The sequence below is a fragment of the Meleagris gallopavo genome, chromosome 5 (genome assembly GCF_000146605.3).
Source record: "Meleagris gallopavo isolate NT-WF06-2002-E0010 breed Aviagen turkey brand Nicholas breeding stock chromosome 5, Turkey_5.1, whole genome shotgun sequence".
Taxonomy (NCBI): Eukaryota; Metazoa; Chordata; class Aves; order Galliformes; family Phasianidae; genus Meleagris; species Meleagris gallopavo.
Genome location: NC_015015.2, coordinates 15,929,577 through 15,947,158, shown reverse-complemented (window position 1 = coordinate 15,947,158; position 17,582 = coordinate 15,929,577). Strand labels below are relative to the sequence as shown.

The 17,582-nt window shown below is 48.8% G+C and overlaps 2 protein-coding genes across 4 annotated transcripts in view; one reads left to right on the top strand and one right to left on the bottom strand.

Annotated features, from left to right (window-relative positions):
- Nucleotides 1-1,213, top strand: part of FTH1 (ferritin heavy chain 1) — a 6,315-nt gene extending 5,102 nt beyond the window's left edge. Inside the window, exons 3-4 of the mRNA XM_019616075.2 lie at nt 40-165; nt 872-1,213. Of these exons, the coding sequence (XP_019471620.1) occupies nt 40-165; nt 872-1,033 (288 nt within the window). The 3' untranslated portion in view covers nt 1,034-1,213. The remainder of the gene's footprint in view (nt 1-39; nt 166-871) is intronic.
- Nucleotides 1,214-2,375: 1,162 nt separating this feature from the next.
- On the bottom strand, nt 2,376-12,849 carry BEST1 (bestrophin 1). 3 transcript variants are annotated; one of them, XM_010711183.3, is made up of 10 exons: nt 12,413-12,849; nt 10,077-10,236; nt 9,169-9,263; nt 8,547-8,780; nt 7,730-7,884; nt 6,649-6,726; nt 5,340-5,492; nt 4,820-4,900; nt 4,168-4,319; nt 2,376-3,794 (listed from the first exon to the last, which is right to left on the bottom strand). In XM_010711183.3, the coding sequence occupies exons 2-10, from the start codon at nt 10,226-10,228 to the stop codon at nt 2,603-2,605; spliced, it is 2,292 nt and encodes a 763-aa protein (XP_010709485.1). In that variant the 5' UTR covers nt 10,229-10,236; nt 12,413-12,849; the 3' UTR covers nt 2,376-2,602. The 3 variants fall into 3 exon arrangements, with proteins under 3 accessions (XP_010709485.1, XP_003206390.2, XP_031409332.1); XM_003206342.4 differs by lacking the exon at nt 12,413-12,849 and having other exon boundaries at nt 10,077-10,340; XM_031553472.1 differs by lacking the exons at nt 10,077-10,236; nt 12,413-12,849 and having other exon boundaries at nt 9,011-9,257.
- Between the last annotated feature and the right edge of the window lie 4,733 nt (nt 12,850-17,582).

Here is a 17,582-nt window from a genome sequence, read left to right as displayed (position 1 = left end):
TGCTTTCTGAAAATACGGTCATGGGCTTTTTCCTTTTAGAAACCAGATCGTGATGACTGGGAGAATGGACTGACTGCAATGGAGTGTGCCCTGCACCTGGAGAAGAACGTGAACCAGTCGCTGTTAGAACTGCACAAATTGGCAACTGAAAAGAATGACCCACACGTAAGTGGATGCTGAAACAAGAATGTAGCTGTGCAGTGAGGGAGCTTGTATGTGACTATGGATGTGGGTGTGAATAGTATGTACCTGTTGTTCCTGGTGGTGAAAGAGAGCTGAACTAGTGCAGCTCATCCAGGAGGAATGTCCTGGTGGGTTTTTTTATTTTTTCAAGCAGAGGACCAGTTATATTAGGATGATTTAAGTTTGTTGTAGAGCATGGGGTGTGCTCAAACCCTTTTGTTGCTGCGCTTCAGAACAGAAGGCACTCATGCAGTGTGTATACTTCACTTTGCAGAGAAGTACGTTTATCAGTATGCAGTAGGCTTGACTGGGGGCCTAAGTCACTTCTTGGAATGATTTAAAAACTGCTGATGCTTTAGATCACTGTTGTTCAGACACATGCTACTAACCTCTTAGTTAAAAAAAGCCTCAATTCAGCCTTGGCAATGATGTCTGTAGTGAAGCCTCCAGTTGTGAGTTAACTTATGTTTTCAGAGTACTTTGGAAAATATCCTGTGCAAGCTAGAAGGATTTGCTTTAAAAGGAGCAACATAGCTGAGTGTTCTACATGTATAAATGCTCATGATCATGAAGTGCTATACTGTGTACTTAAATACATCGAGACATAATTGGTTCATTTTTTTCTTAGTATGATTTTTCAGTAGAATGAGCTATGTTCAAGCCTAAACTTCTTTCTTCTCCCTTCCAGTTGTGTGACTTCATTGAGACTCACTACCTGGATGAGCAGGTGAAAGCCATCAAGCAGCTGGGTGACCATGTGACCAACCTGCGGAAGATGGGGGCACCCAAGTATGGCATGGCAGAGTACCTGTTTGACAAGCACACCCTTGGGGAAAGTGACAACAGCTGAAGGCTTGCCGAGAACCGCCCCGTGGGTTTCAGGGGGACTTCTACTTTACTGGTCCAGCAGTGCATGCATCTTCAGCTATCTAGATAAGCAGTTCTTATACTCTGTACCAAATATCAGCCCTCTTCTCTCTTGTGTTTTGTGTACTGCCCTCCATCCAATAAAGTGACTTGGTTCAAGGTGGCTTCTTCTGCTTTTTTTTTCCTGTTAAGAAGTGTATGTGCAGGACTGTGCTCTGTACTCTTAACTGAGGAGGTATCTTGAGCTGAGCATAGATGAAGAAATAAATTGGAGGAATTGTTTCAACTCTAGCACTTGAGTATTTTAGTGGATACCACTGGATGGGGGGAAAACCTGCAAGGATTGCAAAGGAACTGAAGCATGTGTCAAAATGCCTTTGCCACCAAAGCGTCTGTTTTAATGTACAAGAAGAGAAAGGCTTGAGGCTCTATGCTTCCTGAACGACTGCCTGTGAATTTAGGTGAGATTGTGCCTGTCTAACAAAAATGGCTCTATGCTTGTGTACAAAAACAAGTTTTTGCATCCTCCTTCATAATATAAGCTAGACAAAGTGTGGCAGGTACTGTCTTAAAAGATAATGTATGGGGTATTAGATATGGATTGTAGTGCCATTTGCCCAGCTCAAACAGCTGTGCCTGGCAGGCAGAGGGTTGGAATATTGTGTGAGGATATTGGAAGGGAGGTGGGTGGACTAGATTTATCATGTGCCCCTTGTGATTGAAGGGAATGTGCAGCTTTCTGTGAAAAGAGGAAGAACTTCATGGTTCCTTTAAACTTTTATTGTGTGGAAATTGAAATGAGGAAGCAAGTGGTCCTGGACATCTGCCTTGCTTTCAGTGTGGTTTTTTTTGGGGGGCGGAATGGAACTCATTAAGAATCTTAGCTTTGTGTTGTCTGCTACCATCTGGATAACTTTGAGTGCTTTCAAATCAGCAAAATATGATAGAAAACTTGAAGCAATGTAAATACCATCGTTGGCAGCCACTTTTTTGAATAGCCTTAACCTACTGTTTTACTGGTGCTGGAGAACATCAGCTGGATAGGACTTCATAAAGCACTGTGGCTCTGTATCACAAATGCTGTGCCTCAGTTCCTTTCTTTCCCTGGAGCAACTTGTGCAAGTCCTGGGCCTTATGGCAAGTAGTCATGTAAACCTGGAGCTTCAATTGCTGTGATGTCCTTAACTACGTACCTCTTCTGCTTTAAGCTATACCTGCACTCCAGGGTCTTCAGAACAGTATCTGTTCAGCTATGGTTCTACAGTTAGGCATTTGTAATACCTAATACTAGAAGTCTTATTTTGCTAGAGTGTGTAGAGATTTTATTTTTTTTTTCTTGTTGCAGGCACTGAGCTCAAGTGCCTGCTACTATGCCTGAGTCCAGTAGTGGTGAGTCACTGGTGCTGGGCTGTAGGTGAATAATACTCCAGAAACAAGAAGTTTGGGGGTGCAGCACTGCCCTTCTTTTAGGAGGATGAGTGCTAGTGTGGGCCAGGTGTGAAGACACTGCAGTATCATTTCTACCTGGCATACGTGTGTGTGTCAGTCTCCTTCAGCTGCACTGATCCATCTGCTCTTCACATATGCTTTCACTTGTCTCCATGATCACCTCCATCAGCCCCACGTAGTCACCCTCAGCAAGAGAGATGCCAGAGTCATTAGTGGATGGACTTTCTGCTCTTCTTGCCTCTCTCGTAGGAGGAGCGTTACTGCTTCTGTTTGCTGTATCTCTCATGCTCCTGGAAACCTCTGATGGATGCTGGTCTGGTGCACTGGCTGCGTCTTCTGAACTTAGACTGTGAGTATCGGGGCCTCTGTTCCCTATGGGGCATCTCTCCAGCACTGGAGATGAGACAGGAGTGAATGAGAAGCAGAGGGAGGTGCTGCTGCTGGGCGGTACGTTGCTGTGTTGGGGGAGGGCACCCGATTGCTCAGAATTAGGCGTGGTTGTTGCTGCGTTCTCCAGAGCTAGCCAGGGTGGGTGGGAGCCTTTTAAACTCTTCAGACTTTTGAAGCTGCCCTGCTGCTCGTGGTCTGGGGACTCTGCTAGGAAAGGGAATTTAGGGCTGTCTGATGCTGTGGACAGAGCTGCTGGACTTCCAGTGATGGCAGCTTCTCTGCTTTTACTGCTAGAGTTGCTTTTTTCTTCTTCCACCATTACAACCAGCGAGTCAGGACCTTTATTCCGTTCTGTTGGCCAAATAAATGTTTCCTTTGCACTTGAGCCGAGGGAGCTCTGGCTTTTGTACGTATCACTCATCCTGGAAGGTGAGGAATTGACAACGACGTCCTTAAGAGAATTTGAGCATGCAGCTATGCTGGAGAGTGCAGGGGGCTTCTTGCGCCCTTGGCGTCTCGAAGGGAAGATCATGGGGATGGAGCTGATGGGTGTCTGTGGAGCACTGTAGAAACCAGGTCTCTCATAAAATGGGGTAGATATGAAGGCATCAAACTCCCTCAGTTTTCCATCCTCACCGTCCCACTGCTCCTGTGAGTTGGTGTCTCCCCTTGGCTGACTGATGTTTCCCGACTTGCCCATGTCTTGGTACATGTAATGGGAGAAGGGGGACGTGGGCTCCCCTCGCCGGCGCAGTAGGTTCATCCGAGAAGAGGACCTGGAGAAACTTGGTGACTGGACACCCAGGAGACGGCCCAGGTGTCCCAATAGTGGCGTGGAATGGTTTGCTTCCTCATTCTCTTTAATTTGCTCCAGGGGCTGGAACTCCATCTCTTCTTTCTGCATGCTGGGAAAAGGCAAAACAGGCTGTTACGCAGCCAGAAAAGATGGTGCTTTCTGGTGGTGAGGCTGGCATCACAGGGAACATTGCTGCCAATGGCAAGCTTCTCCTGTGTTGCCACACCAGTTATGTGTTAGGCCCTCCACTAAAGGGATCCTCGCTCTAGAGGAGGGGGGCAAGAAATCGGAGATTTCTTTTGTGAATTTGTGAAGAAAGATACTGGCTGTCAGTTTTGGACAAATCTGTAAGTATTTTAGAGCAAGGTTTCACTGACTAGATAGGAATATAGTGTTCTTTCTTTCTCAAGTCTAATATCCTGCACTGCACCTGCTCTAAGGTGTAAATGTGGTCTGTTCTGACTCCCTGTAGCTGCACTCACCTGATATCAAAGGTTGATCCAAGAAATGATGGGCGCTTGTACTCAGCGGTGGCTGCAGTGTAAGGTGGTTGGGGATCGGGCTCGTTCCAGTATAGGTCCTTCTCCAGAATGGGCAAATCCTGATGCATCTCATCCACTGCCATAAGGGAGACCTGGGGGGAACAGCAGGAATGTCGAAGTCAGCAGCCTGTTATCAGCAGACAAAGGGATGCAGGGCGCAATGTAGCATGGAAGTGAAATGAGCAGCTGGATTTGCTATATGATTTCCTGTCAATTGTGGGGTGATTTTGTTTGTTTGTTTGTTTGTTTGTTTGCATGGAGAGATTTGATTAATTAGAAGGAAAGTGGTGTGGGATGAGAAATGAAAGCAATATGCTCACTAGAACCAATGAGCTTAGTGTTAGGGAGTTCGGAAGGAGAGTTATTGCACAGAAGAAACCAGAGGAGGTGATTATAGGTACAGGCATGGCGTGGGAAAAGCCAGGGAAAGACAGAAATTATGTCATTCAGTGTCATTGAAAGGCAGTGAGGGTCTGAAACAGAATCTAGACCCATCATGTGTGCTGGAAAATGAACCAAGGGGACAAGTGAAACCTTAGGTGCAGTCCTCAGTGTTCCTCTGCAGTTCAGGAGAATTCTGCCTTCACTTTACCTGCAAGTTCCTGTCGATGAGCCAGTTGGTTTCAAAGTCATCATCATCCTCCCCAAAAGGGTTAATTAGTTGCTCAGCCACCTGCACATGGAGATCACACAACAAAGGTCATGGTCATAGCCACCCCTTTCCCTGCAGGGAGAATGTCTATTGGACAGAGCCCAGAACTGCACTCAAGGATGATGTGCCCTGAATTTGGAGCAATGCTGGTTCTCCCAGAAAGGGGATGGCTTAAAAACAGAAGCTTGCCAGTTTCTAGGAAGCATCGATATATAGGTAATGCAGTCCACTGCCTCTCTTTTCCCTCAAACTTAGGAAAGGTGAAGCTGATTGTCAAGTGAGATGCTCAGAGCCTGAGAGTGTTAGCATTGCCCTTAGCTGCCATTGGCTCTCCATTTGTCTCCCAGCAGCTGGCATGTTGCCCGTAGGCCACAGTACACAGCTGGGTTCTTTGTGAGCACAAACTGGGAAAAACCCAATGGGTCGGATTGCAGCTCCAGGCATAATTTCTTGGACATACCTTTAACCATCCAGCATAGAAGAAGAACTGCAAAAACGTAAAGACAGGCACAAAGAGATCTAGTTCATGGCCAGGGTATGCTTTTTCAGGATCCAGGAACTGCCGCCCGATCAGACAGGCCAGGAAGAAGCTGTAAACAGCCACGGTCACCACCTGGGAAAGATGCCAAGGGGACACACCAGAGAAATTAAGTTCCCAACATGCTTTCTCAGCATTTTTCTTTTCAGTTCCCACCCCACTTATATCAAAACTGCGGTGAGCTGCTGGCTCAGGAGCCTTTTGAAATCCTTGTATTCAGTTACAACAAGCTTCCCCTCTGCTTTTTGCAGGAAGATTAATTTTCACTACAGAAAACTTTCAGTGTACCCTCTGCCCTTCATCGTTATGTACGCTGCATTTCACTCCACGCCGTCCCTGGAATGACATCTCTGTCCTAGTAGTTCTCTGGAGCCCCTCATGATTTGGTAAGCATTTTCCATATCTGGGAGGGGAACCCTGAGCATTAGTGCCAGCTCTGGTTTGGTCCTAATGAAGGATATTTTTATATTTGCCTGCTTGCTTGCCCAAATTTCAAGCTTCAATGAACTTTGTACTTTTCTGTGTAATCACGAGACTGGAAACTTCCACTTTTCAAATTAATAGCAGCTGAGACTCGTGTCAAGCAGGAAGGTTCAAATCAAACACCCAGCATCACGAGACTCTTGAGTTAGCCAGGCACTTCCCAGAAGGGAACAGCACAGGGCTGCTTCAAGATGCACACGTTACAAGGTGCCTGCAAAGACAAAGACAAACTTTGCAATGTGGATGGGCAACTGTAGAAAAATGGGTCATGCACCGCAGAGAGGAGAGACTGTTCCAGACCATCTGGTAAATCCTGCTCACAACTCCAAGACCCAACTGAGGCTGCCAGAGGAGCTATCAATTTGGGCCCAGTCTTTTCTACAGCCTGACATAGCTCTGTTTTGTGGACCTAGACTACAGTGATATCTCCTGTGCAGGGCATGGGTCTGCATGTATCTGTGTTTTCTGTGCACTCATATGGAGCACATTACAGGTAACTAATTACTCTCGGAGAGTGTTTCTGTAGAAGTGGCTGTGTATTACAGAAATAAGGCTGGGCAGTGTGCGTGCTTATGAGTTATGTGTGCGTGAGAGCCAGCACGGGCCTTGCATGTACAGGCATGAGAAGTCCAATCATATGTAGCATCAGCATGGTCTGTGTGTAGGGCAGGGATGAGGTCAGAGGGGATTCCAAAGCAGCGTGTGTAGGCAGGCAGTGCAACCATGGATGTGGGGAAGCCCATCTCACCTGGGTGTAGACCAGGGGAATGCTGATCCAGTCATACCCATAGAGCCGCCCGCATTGGCTGCGCAAAGTGTTGAGCTCCTGCAGTAGGGAAAAGGAAAGATCTGTTGGCACTACATTTGTGTGTCCTTGCCCATTTCCTCCTGCTCACACCTCTCTGGAAGGTGGGACTCAGCCAGGGCTCCATTGGGGTCCAGCCCTCCCCCAGCAGACCACCAGCGGGGTCTCACACTTGCCATGGGAGACGTCCTTGCTGCCTGGATGTCTCTGTCTGAGACCTAAGTCCCTTCCTAGCTTATTTCATAGCAGAGGTTATCTCCTCACAAAATGAGTGTCTCAACAGATCAGAGGCAAAGATATCTTAGAAATATCCATCTCTCTTTTGACTTGTGAGCCTAGATAAATAGCCAAGAGGGATGAAACTCACTTCAGGCAATAGAAACAACATAGATCTCTCAGCACGTGAATCTTAGAGGGGATGAGCTGCTCCAGAGTCTTTCTTTTCTCTGCAGCTCTGCAAGGACCAATGCCAGGTCCTGCTTGTGGAGCATGGCCTGCATCCCAGGACTATCCGAGGGTTTTCAATAGAGAAGTTCTCTGCAGGGACGTTGGCTGTTTAATATGCTTTTGACTTCTGCTTTTTTCCAGACACATGCTTTGCTTCCTTGTGGCTTTACAGCTGTATCTTAGAGACCTTCATTGGAGAATGGAATGTGTGAATGCTGGAGGAAGTTTGATCCAGAACACGCTACATGGGTGTCTCCTATAACTACAACTAGATGTGAATCAAATTGTTCCTCCCAGTCCCAATTTTGCAAAAGATGTTACATTCTTTAGCCTCTGCTGCGTGTGGCATCACTGATGTGTCAGCAAGCCATGAAAAATTCTACTTTGTCACCAGCTGGAGAGTGGCAGTTGGGGTATTTCCCATCAAAATGAATGTAATATCCTCAGGGACAGACATGGCTCACTGTCTGGACATCCCACCTCAACATTCCTGTTCCTTGCCTGACCTCTTGAAATCCCTGCAATTCCACCTGGAGGACTGGATGAGGATCTCAGTTGCCTACTGACTGTCACTCACATTCAGGATGCCTTGGAGCAGCACGCTGTCCCGGATCCTCCCCTCATTCCTTGCTTTCACAGCCAGATTGGAGAACCACACACATGGGATCCAAAACTTGTTGTGGGGAGAATTCAAGCTCTCAAACTTCTTGTGCTCTTCAGGTGTCATAAGGCCTAAGAGGAAAAGAACAGACGAGAGAGGAATGGCCATAGAGAGCAAAAGGTAGTCACCTTATCTCTTTTTATAATCACAGGAAGGACTCGGGCATTCAGCCTTTGGAAGATGCAAAAAAGCATGACAAATTTTGTTAAAATACTGATTTTTAAATAAGTGCAAGAAGAATTTCTAATTTCATAGAATAACCCAAGTTGGAAGGGACCCATAAGGTTCATAGAGTCCAACTCCTGGCTCCACACAAGACCACTCAAAATTCAAACCCTCTGTCTGAAAGTGTTGTCCAAAATCTCCTTGAACTCTGACAGCTTGGGGTTGGGCAGCCCGTTCCATGCCCACTGCCTTCTGGTGCAGACTCTTTCCCTAACCCCCAGCCTGCCTCTCCCCTGACACAGCTCCATGTTTGGGTCCTGTCCCTCGGCTCTCTGCCCCCTGCTCTCCTGGTGAGAAAGCTGTAGACTTTGGATGTCTGCAGAATGTTTGACCAGCTCCCAGCCAACAGGGAGATAGAGAACTGCTGAGGGTGCAGTTACCTACTGTTGAGAATGTGATAACTCGTGTCGTAGAACTGCACCATCTCTGCTCCAGAGTGAAGGTCAAGTGGCAGGGAGCTGCTGCCTGCCTGGCCCAGAGCTGTTCCGAGGGCAGCACCAGTACTGACCTGCCCTCACAACGTGCTCCATGCTGGGGAAGCGCTTGTACACAGCAGTGCTGACGGAGCGCAAGATGAGCACGCTGCACAGGTTGCTGTAGCGCATCAGCGTGCGACGCAGCAGCCGCCCGTACTCATCCTCCCCATCCACGTTGCAGGAGACCAAGTTCATGATGCGGTCAGGCCATGGGATGCTCTCATACTGCGCCCACCAGCGGGACACCACCAGGGCCACGTAGAAACCTAGAGGTGAGCCGAGCAAGTTAGCCATCCTGAAGGAGGGGAGATGTGTGCTCTTGTATAGGAAGGCTGGCACTGCTCTTATGGGGATGAGTGAAGGCAGACCTAGAAGTAATTTGGATCTCCGTGCTAAAGCTGGCTTTCACAGCTTATTTAGAGATATTTGGTCCTTGCCCTCCTGGTAAAACCAAGAGCACACCAGTGTATCTGGGCAGTGAAAGCTGTGTGCATACCTCACAGCTGCAGCATTAACTGATGTATTTATCACAAAGGCAGAATCAGGGAACTGCTCAGTGAATCCTGCCTGCTTGAAGAGCTGTGTCGACCCAGGGTGAGAGAAGAAATGCTGTTCGCTTCCCCTCCCTGCGCGTTCACAGTCAGAGCTCCTTACCCAGCACAAAGGACACAGGGATTAGCTCAGCATAGCTGTTGCAGTAGAGTGCCAGCTTCTCAAACATCAGTCTTTGGCTTTCACTGAGGATCAGCCTGAAAGGGAGGAACAGAGACATCAGCCTCAAGGAGGAGACTGTGCCTTGTTGGGCCTGCTGGGTAAGAGTCTGGCAAGGGAAAGCAAGGACACGTAGCCACGATACAACCATGCCGTGGGTGTGGGGTGACGTGGGGAGCACTCGAAACACCCTGCCGATACGTCCAAAGGAGCCTGAAGTGGTCACTGAGTGGTAATTGCTACAGTCTGATTAGGGAGCCCTATGTTTTTCACACAGGGGAGAGTGCTATCTGGAATCAGGTGTTTGCCATAGTGCATATTTTATTTGATACCCTGCAAAATGTCAGTCCAAGCTCTGCTCACGTCAACAGTGCCCGATATGAGCTCCTCTATCTTAGAGCTGCTTCCATGCTGCATTCACCCAACCAGGGGAGCTCCTGGCTTTCCCCACCCATATCAGATCCACCCCAGCACACAGCTGCCTTCTGACAGGTCTGCAGTCTCAGAGCTGATGTCTGCTCTCAGAAACGCTTCCCACTGTGGATCACCTCCAGCACCAGTTCAGCCTTGGTCTCTATATGCCATTCTTCTCAGGTAGTTATCACATGCAGCTTTTCATCTCCAGGAAGAGGATCCGTGTTCCTCTCCAGGCCCAAAGAAGGAAATCTGTCAGCTGCTCTGCCACTGCGGTAGTGAGGAAAAATCCTTCCTCCTCTGAACAGAGGCTGGTTAGTGGCTGGCTAGCTGCTTTTTCCTAGGACTGCTGTCCCAACCCTGGGTTGTTCAGTTGTCCTGCTTTGGGACCAGCTGAAAGCAAGGAGCTGTGGTGGTGCTGGTGTAAGGATGCTCACCTGTAGACAAGGCTGATGGCGAAGTAGAGGGAGATGAAAATAAGGAACTCGGAGTAAAGGAGTTTGTAGATGCTGCCTTTCCATTGGAGCAGGAGCTGCGAGAAGGTGCCTAGGCGGGCATCAGCCACGCGGTTAGTGTATGTCACTGTCATCACAGATCCTGATAGGGACACAAAATGAGCAGTTGTTGAAGCTGCCAAGCAAACCTTCACAGAGGGAGGCCTGGACAGAACAGAAACCTCAGGTGTCCCAGCAAGGTGGAAAGGAAGGAAGAAAGAATGAGAGAAAGAGCTGAAATCAAAAGATAAATCTGTTGAAGTCGTTAAAGTAGAAAACCAAGAGGAAGCTTATGGTGGGCAATTACTGTGATGTGTTTACCAGCTTCTTCCTGTGTTTTAACTGCATGAGGACTGGTTGCAATGACAATTCACTTTCTGGTGAAGCCCTGTGTTACTAGCGCTGGATTGTCAGTGTTCAAATGGAGCTGCTTGATGGGAGTGGACAGAGCCCACGTGCCACTGTCTTCCGCAAAAACAGTTGTTTGAGATTAATGATCAGTCTCACAAATTCCAAAGTTCCTTACCCTGTTTTTACAACAAGTATAGCTGTCTTTAAATTTGGGCTGATGTGCGTGATGACTATGCCAGCCCTTGTACTGCAGGCAAAACAGCCTTCCCTGTCAGAGAGCTGAGGGATAGGTTTTGGCTGGGCTCACAGAGCACAAATTCCAGTAACTGCACCTCCCCAGTCTTCATTGTGAGATAAATTGTGCTGAAAGAAAAAAGAAATTTTATCCAATCATGCAGCATCCTTGCTGCACTTATTGTTTTCTAACCCTGGGTGAACAATTATTTATCATCAGTTAATTGTTAGACTGACATACAGATAAACCTGAAGTTTTATATAAAAGTAAAAGCCAGTGTAATCCGTGCCATTTGTGAATAATTATTCAATTAAAAAAAACTTATGGAATTTCTAAATTGAATCAAAACACATTGCATAGTTGTTAGACATTGCCTTGGCACTGAGGTTAATAGTAGAGGGGCCTTGGCTTCTTTCCTGAGTTATGGAGGTACTGGGAGGTACTTCCAGGGCTGATTCAGCCCTCACTGGTCTGTAGCAGCAGCTGCAGGCATGTGAATTTGTGCCCATCCTCCTCATTTAAGCATCCCAATGATAGACCTATAGTTAGCTGAGGAAAATTCATGTCCAAGCCAGCTGGTGCCATGAAGATAAACTCCAACGTCTGTTAGCTACTTCAACAAATAACACCTTTGTCCTGACTTTGGCTTCTTGGTTCTGCTCCTCCTTTGGGTTTCCCTGTTACAACTCTCCCCGAATCCCCCAGTGATTCTTTTGGAAGGGCAGAGTTGGCACCTGCCCTGCCAAGAGCTCCCCAGCTGCACAAACACCCCTTTCACTGCATACTCATACACGTTCACACCTTTCCCATGTGTATTTCTGGTCAGTGCACAGGATTGAGAAGTGTCTTGTAACTGCCCCAAAGACATCATACACGAGTTGTACAGATGAGAAATATATGGAAACACATGCAAATGCACTGGGGGCCGCTTACAGGAAGCAGAGTGTTTGCTTTAGGCTTCGGGTCTTGAAAGTGCTCAGGGAGACTCTTCGTTGCGTAATTCAAATGCAGATTCACTTTTTACCAAACATGGAAAACTTCAGCTCTTGTCTATGTAAGTAATGGATGTCGCCCACCTCTGTGCAGTTCTGTTCAGGCACAGGACAGAACACAGAGCAGGGCTTTTCCCAGTGCTTCTGCCTGCAGCCCTGCGCTCTTAAGGCAGCTCCCTGCCTGCCAGCCTGTGCGCTTGGCCCTGGTTGTCACTTGGCAGCTGGCACGCTCGCACTGCTGCGTGGGGTTGAGGTTGGTGGTGCGAGGCAACTCACTACAGCACCGGCACGATGGTGTTGGGGGGGCAGAAGAGCCGTCCCTGCACAGAGCCCAAACAGCCCAACTCCCCGTAGGGTGACGGGGAACGTGGCACAGCCAGCCCTGCGCCTCTGCTCCCCATCTCTGCTGGCATCAGCTTGGCAGGTCCCTCTGAGCTCACCGCCGCACCTGGGGATCGGCTGACACTGACCAGGCTGCGGGAGTCCCCAGCAATGAGAATCTTGCAGCAGCAAGCCAGATTTGCCTGTGCAAGTTGTGTTACCCGCCGCTTAATGCTGCAAACAGACACGAGCACCTATTGCAAGTGCAGAGAACAAAGAGATGCAGTGGACAGAGAAAGCAAGAGTGTCGAGCTCAGATGCACAGTAAGATAGACAGACTGATCAGCTAATCTCCGCTCTTGTGAGGACTAGATACTCACAGTCACAGGCTCCTGAGCTATACTGGAGACGGTGGAGGTTTGATCCTGCACGTGTCCTCGCTGGGTCCTTTGTGGCCAGCGCCACAGCCTGCCTTTCCTTGCCCCCTTGGCTCATGGGGGGATTGAACCTGACAGACGCGGTGTACTAAGGAGCCTGAAACCACTTGGGAGCTGCAGCCGGTCACTTGATGCCATAATCCTTTCTCATTACAAAAGAGACTCTGTTGTCTTTTGCCCTGTTCCTTTCTAATCTTCTGAGTAAGCCCTGCGTGTTTATAGAGGCGGCTGAAGGAGGGGGAGGCAGGGCTGGCTGCTCCACACTGCTGCTGCTAACTCCTGGCACAGCCATGGTGGCTGCCAGAGGAGAAGCATTTTCCGCTAATTCTTTCCTGTTTGGTCCCTTTCTCTGTGTCACAATCTTCCGGGAGCCCCAGGAGATTAAACAGAGCTGGAATTCTGCACAAATGCTGTAATGTGTGTCCCCCTTTGGGGCTCGCGCAGCCCTCTCTTCCCCAGGTGCTCATGGATCGTTGGGTTTGTGAAACACCTGGTCTATGCTCCGCCAGGCTCTCAGCAGAGGTTTCTCTGTAATTCACTGCCCTTCTCTCTGTCTCTGCTGAGGGACTGATCCATCGCAGGGACAGAATCCGGCACTTGCTTAATGCTTCATGCAGCAGACAATTGCCCAGCCATCCAATTTGCCAAGATCTCTCTGCCATGCCTCTCTATCTCCAATCTAATTTAATATCCTAATGTAATATAACATGCAAACTTATTTAGTATTATTATTTAGTACATTTGAGTTTCATATCTAGAGCATTTATAAGAACATTAAAGAGAAATGGCCCCAGCACGAAGCCCTGGGAGCCACACTAGATACTGGCACCAACCTGGTGCAACTCTGTTTTCTGTTACCCTCTGATCCTGACCCATCAGCCAATTGTTCAACCATCGTATTATATTTTTGTCTAGTTGTATGCTGGACATTTCATCCAGAAGTACTGAAAGCTTTGTTTTTCAACTGGGACCTCTACAGATTCCCAAGACCATGGAAAAATAATTGAGAGGTCTCGTGACGGCAGCCAGCTCTAGAAGAAGAAGAAGCTCAGCTAAGACAAACTTCTGCCCCACTTGCATCATGTTTTGGTACTGTTTGTTCCTGTGCTCTAAAGAGATGGCACTTAATTGCCATGGGGGACCGGCCCTGATGGACCCCAATACGTTCAGAAGCAGTTTCCCAGAGAACCTCGCTAAGCTGGTTACTTGAGCTGCCTGAAGCCTGCTCTACCACCTTCTTTCTGCTCGTTGCTTTTGGAATCTCTCTGTTGCCCTAGTTAATAGCATCTGCCCACTGCACATCTATATTTCCTGTCAGATTTGCTGACCTGCTGTAATATTCAGTGTTCTGGAGATAAGGAGCTGCCCTGAGCTGTATCAGCAGCAGGGATTCATTTGCCCAATGGTGGGAGGCTGAGCCTAACCTAGAACAGGGGGTTGTTCTGCTGCTTCTCTCAAACAGTTGCAGCCTGGTAGCTGTCTAATGTGGACCTCCTAGTACAGCTCTGGAAATTGCTGTCAACAGTGGGTAGATGATAGTTGAAAGCGTGGGACTCAGTGCCAGTATCTGAGGTTTTAGTTCCTGTGTAGGCTGTGGTGTGTTCAATTTTATCTAGCCCTGATTGCTTTTCAGCAATAGTGAAAACTCCTGCCTGCCACCAAAACTATGGAGATCATCTGATTTCTTCTACTCTCTGAGCAGAAGCTGTCCTGTATTGGATCATATAATATGGAGAAGGATATGGGCTCACATCTGGTGGAGGTAAGGTGCCATAACCCGCCATGTGTTTGGGAGCGCTGCCACCCTACACACGAGGAGAATATGCAGGGTGCGGATGGACCCAGAGCACTCAGCCTAACCAGGGCTCTTCCTGCATGAACATCCTGTGCCCCTGGGTGCCTTGCAGCTCCTTGGCCCTGGAGCCAGGGGTGACTTTTTTGGGGCAGGAAGGAGGGCCGGGCAGAAGAGAAGAGGCAGCATGATGCTTCTGCTGTTTGAGATACAGACCTGGCAGGAGAAGCACAGGCATGGGGAGGGCCATGGGCAGAAATTCATGGTGTGGAGCAAGATAGATAGAGCTCTTATCAGTGGCCAGATGCCGGTAAGTAAGGTATCACTGGCCCAACCATGGCAAACCCAACTGACTGACTGATGCAGTATATAGCTTTGCACCTAGCTTATGTGTGAGTGTCATGAGCAGCGTTCACCAGGACCTAAAAAGCCCAGCTATCCTGACCTTCTGAAGCCTTATCCTTGGCCAGTAATGAGGCAGCGTGACCGTGGTGTGGCTATTACCCCAGTGTGAGCAGCATCTATCTGACACAGGAGGTGAGGTACCTTGGTTTTGCAGAGGCTCTGGGCCAATGTCATTCCAAAAAGTTGCATTGTGCTGCCTGTCTTAGCTGCTCTCTCGTAGGGCTGAGCTTGCTGCAAGGTCCCTGAAACATTGCTGCTGGGTTGCAGCTGCTCCCAAAGGACTTTTATGGCAAGAATCATAGGACTGTGGTCCCAACAGGGTCCCTGAATGACTCTGGATAATGAAAATGCTTCCAAACACCCAAAAAGTTCTGTGTATGGAGGAAGATCTGGGAGAGCACGAAGGTGGGCTCTCTCTGGAGGCAGGACTGTCCACACGAGAGACCAGGGTCTGGGGAGGACATACGTCTTTGAGATACTACTTTGCAGAGACATCTAGAGAGAAGGGATTAATAGAGAGGCAGACAGAGACAGTTCTAGAGAGCAAGGGGACAAAAATTGTTCTCTCGAGAGATTTTCTGAAGCTGTAAGGATTTTCTGTGGCCCTGGGGACTCTAACATGGAACAGCAAAATCTCCAGCATCCAGCTTTTGATGGAGGGATATGCTGGTATCTGAGGGACTCCGCTGCCCTCCTCTGAGAGCAGTTCATCCAGCAGTTCATGTGGCTCAGTTACCGTTAGGACAACATCAAATATTTGTGGCATGTAGTATGAAAGTAAATAATTGAGGTGTGGCAGCAATACTTGGATAATTTTTTGCATTCCCTGTGGCCTGTTCTTCCAGGCCTCAAGCAAAATTGCCAGTCTGAAAGCAGCAGAGGAGGAGCAAGGATGCACTGACGTCCATTCTCAGTCTCGCTGCCTTCCCAGTGCCCTTGCAGGCCCTGGAATCCTTCCCATTTTCTCCATTTTGCAGATGTGCAGATTGGGTTACTGTGACGGGAAATGAATCCCTCCCCTTGCACTGACTGTAATTCATTTGCTGCAGCTGCCTCTGGGAAAGGGACAGAGCCCTCCCTACAGTCTGCCAGAGAACAAGTGCTTTTCTCAGGACACGAAGGGGGCCAAAGCTCAGTGAAACCCCTCTCCCACTCTCTGCTTTCAGTGCCAAGATAGATGCTGATGGGGTTTTCTTTCAAACTAACACTCTTCCTTGGAATCTGATGTTGAAAAAAGAAAAATAATAATAAAAAATGAAACCATCTAAGGAAGTGCTGTTTTCACAGACATGACTGACTAATGTTTGAGCTTGCCGTGAGCCTCTGGAGAGGATGCAGTGACCATCAGTGCTTTCGTGAATACCCTCAGGCCTCTTCCCTTTACATTGCGGGACTCATAAGAAAAATCCATCTCAGTAGGGACCCATGGAACTCAGGACATGCTAAGGGTGCTCAGTGTGTGCTAATTTCTTTCTTTGTGGACCATGTGCAGTTTGGACAGTCCTCCTTTCTTTCCAGGTTTCCCAGCTGCTCTTTTTCTTTCCCGATGTCTCTTCCTCTGGGCTCAGGCTGAGCTCTTCCAAAAACCGCAGCTGTCAGCAGGAGAGCAGCAGCCGAGATCTGGCAGGGGTCAGCAGCGCTTCCAGTGCCACAGCAGGACTGTGCCAGGCTGCATCTGCCTGAGCAACAAGCACTGCTAGCCCCATAAGCAAGTCCCGCTGCTCTTCTGTCTCTGCTTTTTCAGTCTCCTCTTTCACCCGGTCACCCTGGGAAATAGGCAGCAGTATGTTTGGTGCTGAAGGCAGATCTCATCCATGAAATTGGAGATCTTAGCCCCAGAGATCCCAGAGGAGCCTGGCTGGAGCCTTCCTCGCCAGTTGAGCAAAAATGCTGCATGGCTGGCCAAGGTCGGCTGGAGGGAGGGGAGCGAGTGGGCGGATGGATCCTGGAGTGTTACACTCTTGTTTTTGTTCTCATTTTCATGGCAATAACATCCGCTCTGAGTTTGCTGGGTCAGGGTTCTACTCCTGCTTTTCAGCATCTAAGATAACGTCTATTCCTCTTGACCTTCACAGAATGTTCTTTTTTTTTTTCTTTTTTTTCCCCCCCCCCTCTTATATTCACTGCCTGGTCCAGCTTAACGTTTGCTGGTTAATTCCCCCATGGGTTTGCAGAGCTCGGCAGTTTCAGTGTCCTCCGAGCCCGGGATCCTTTGGTTTGTAATCTTAACAGCTGCAAGGCTCGTCGTTCCTGGAAGCAGTGCCTGTAGCTTGCTGGCCCACCAGTGAGTGTGACTGGGAGGTTTGGCTTTTGTGACTGCCTCCCACCCTAGAAGCCGTCCGTCAGACAGCCTGGCTGGTGCCACTCTCTTGCTGCCTTTTGGACTCTGGAAGCAATTCTGTCTTTTTAACCCTAGGACCCTCCATCTCTGCCAGCCAGGCCTTGGAAGTTAATCATTACCACTGAGTAGTTCTGGTGCTGCCTGCAGAGCTGCAGATCTCCCCCTCCTCACAAAAGTTCCCTGCAGATAACAAAGGTTACAGCCACAGACGTGGCCTTCTCAGACACTTTGCTCTGGAACCTCAGAGCACGAGTTGCCTTCTGTAGTCACCTTGGATCTTAGTGACCAGCTGGGACAGGGCTGTAATACTGTCACATAATGGAACGGCCTCAAGCTGCGCCGGGGGACTGCAGGTTGGATGTTAGGGAACATTTATTGACAGAAAGAGCGGTGATGCAGCGGCACAGGCTGCCCAGGGAGCAGTGCAGTCACCATCCCTGGAGGCATTCAAGGTCAGGGCAGATGCGGTGCTCAGAGACAGAGCAGCCTCGGCCCCGAGCCCGCACTTATCCCACCGCCCCTCCACAAGCACGGCGCACGGCCGGTAGCGCGCACGCGCACCCGCCCTCCCGCGG

What these genes read in the sequence shown, in the direction of transcription:
- BEST1 (XM_010711183.3), bottom strand. Translation starts at nt 10,228, where the DNA reads ATGACAGTGACATACACTAACCGCGTGGCTGATGCCCGCCTAGGCACC. An exon ending in GCCATCAGCCTTGTCTACAG is followed by an intron (nt 9,264 to 10,076) that starts GTGAGCATCCTT and finishes CCTCCCTTTCAG; the next exon opens with GCTGATCCTCAGTGAAAGCC. An exon ending in TCTATGCTGGATGGTTAAAG is followed by an intron (nt 4,901 to 5,339) that starts GTATGTCCAAGA and finishes CTCCATGTGCAG; the next exon opens with GTGGCTGAGCAACTAATTAA.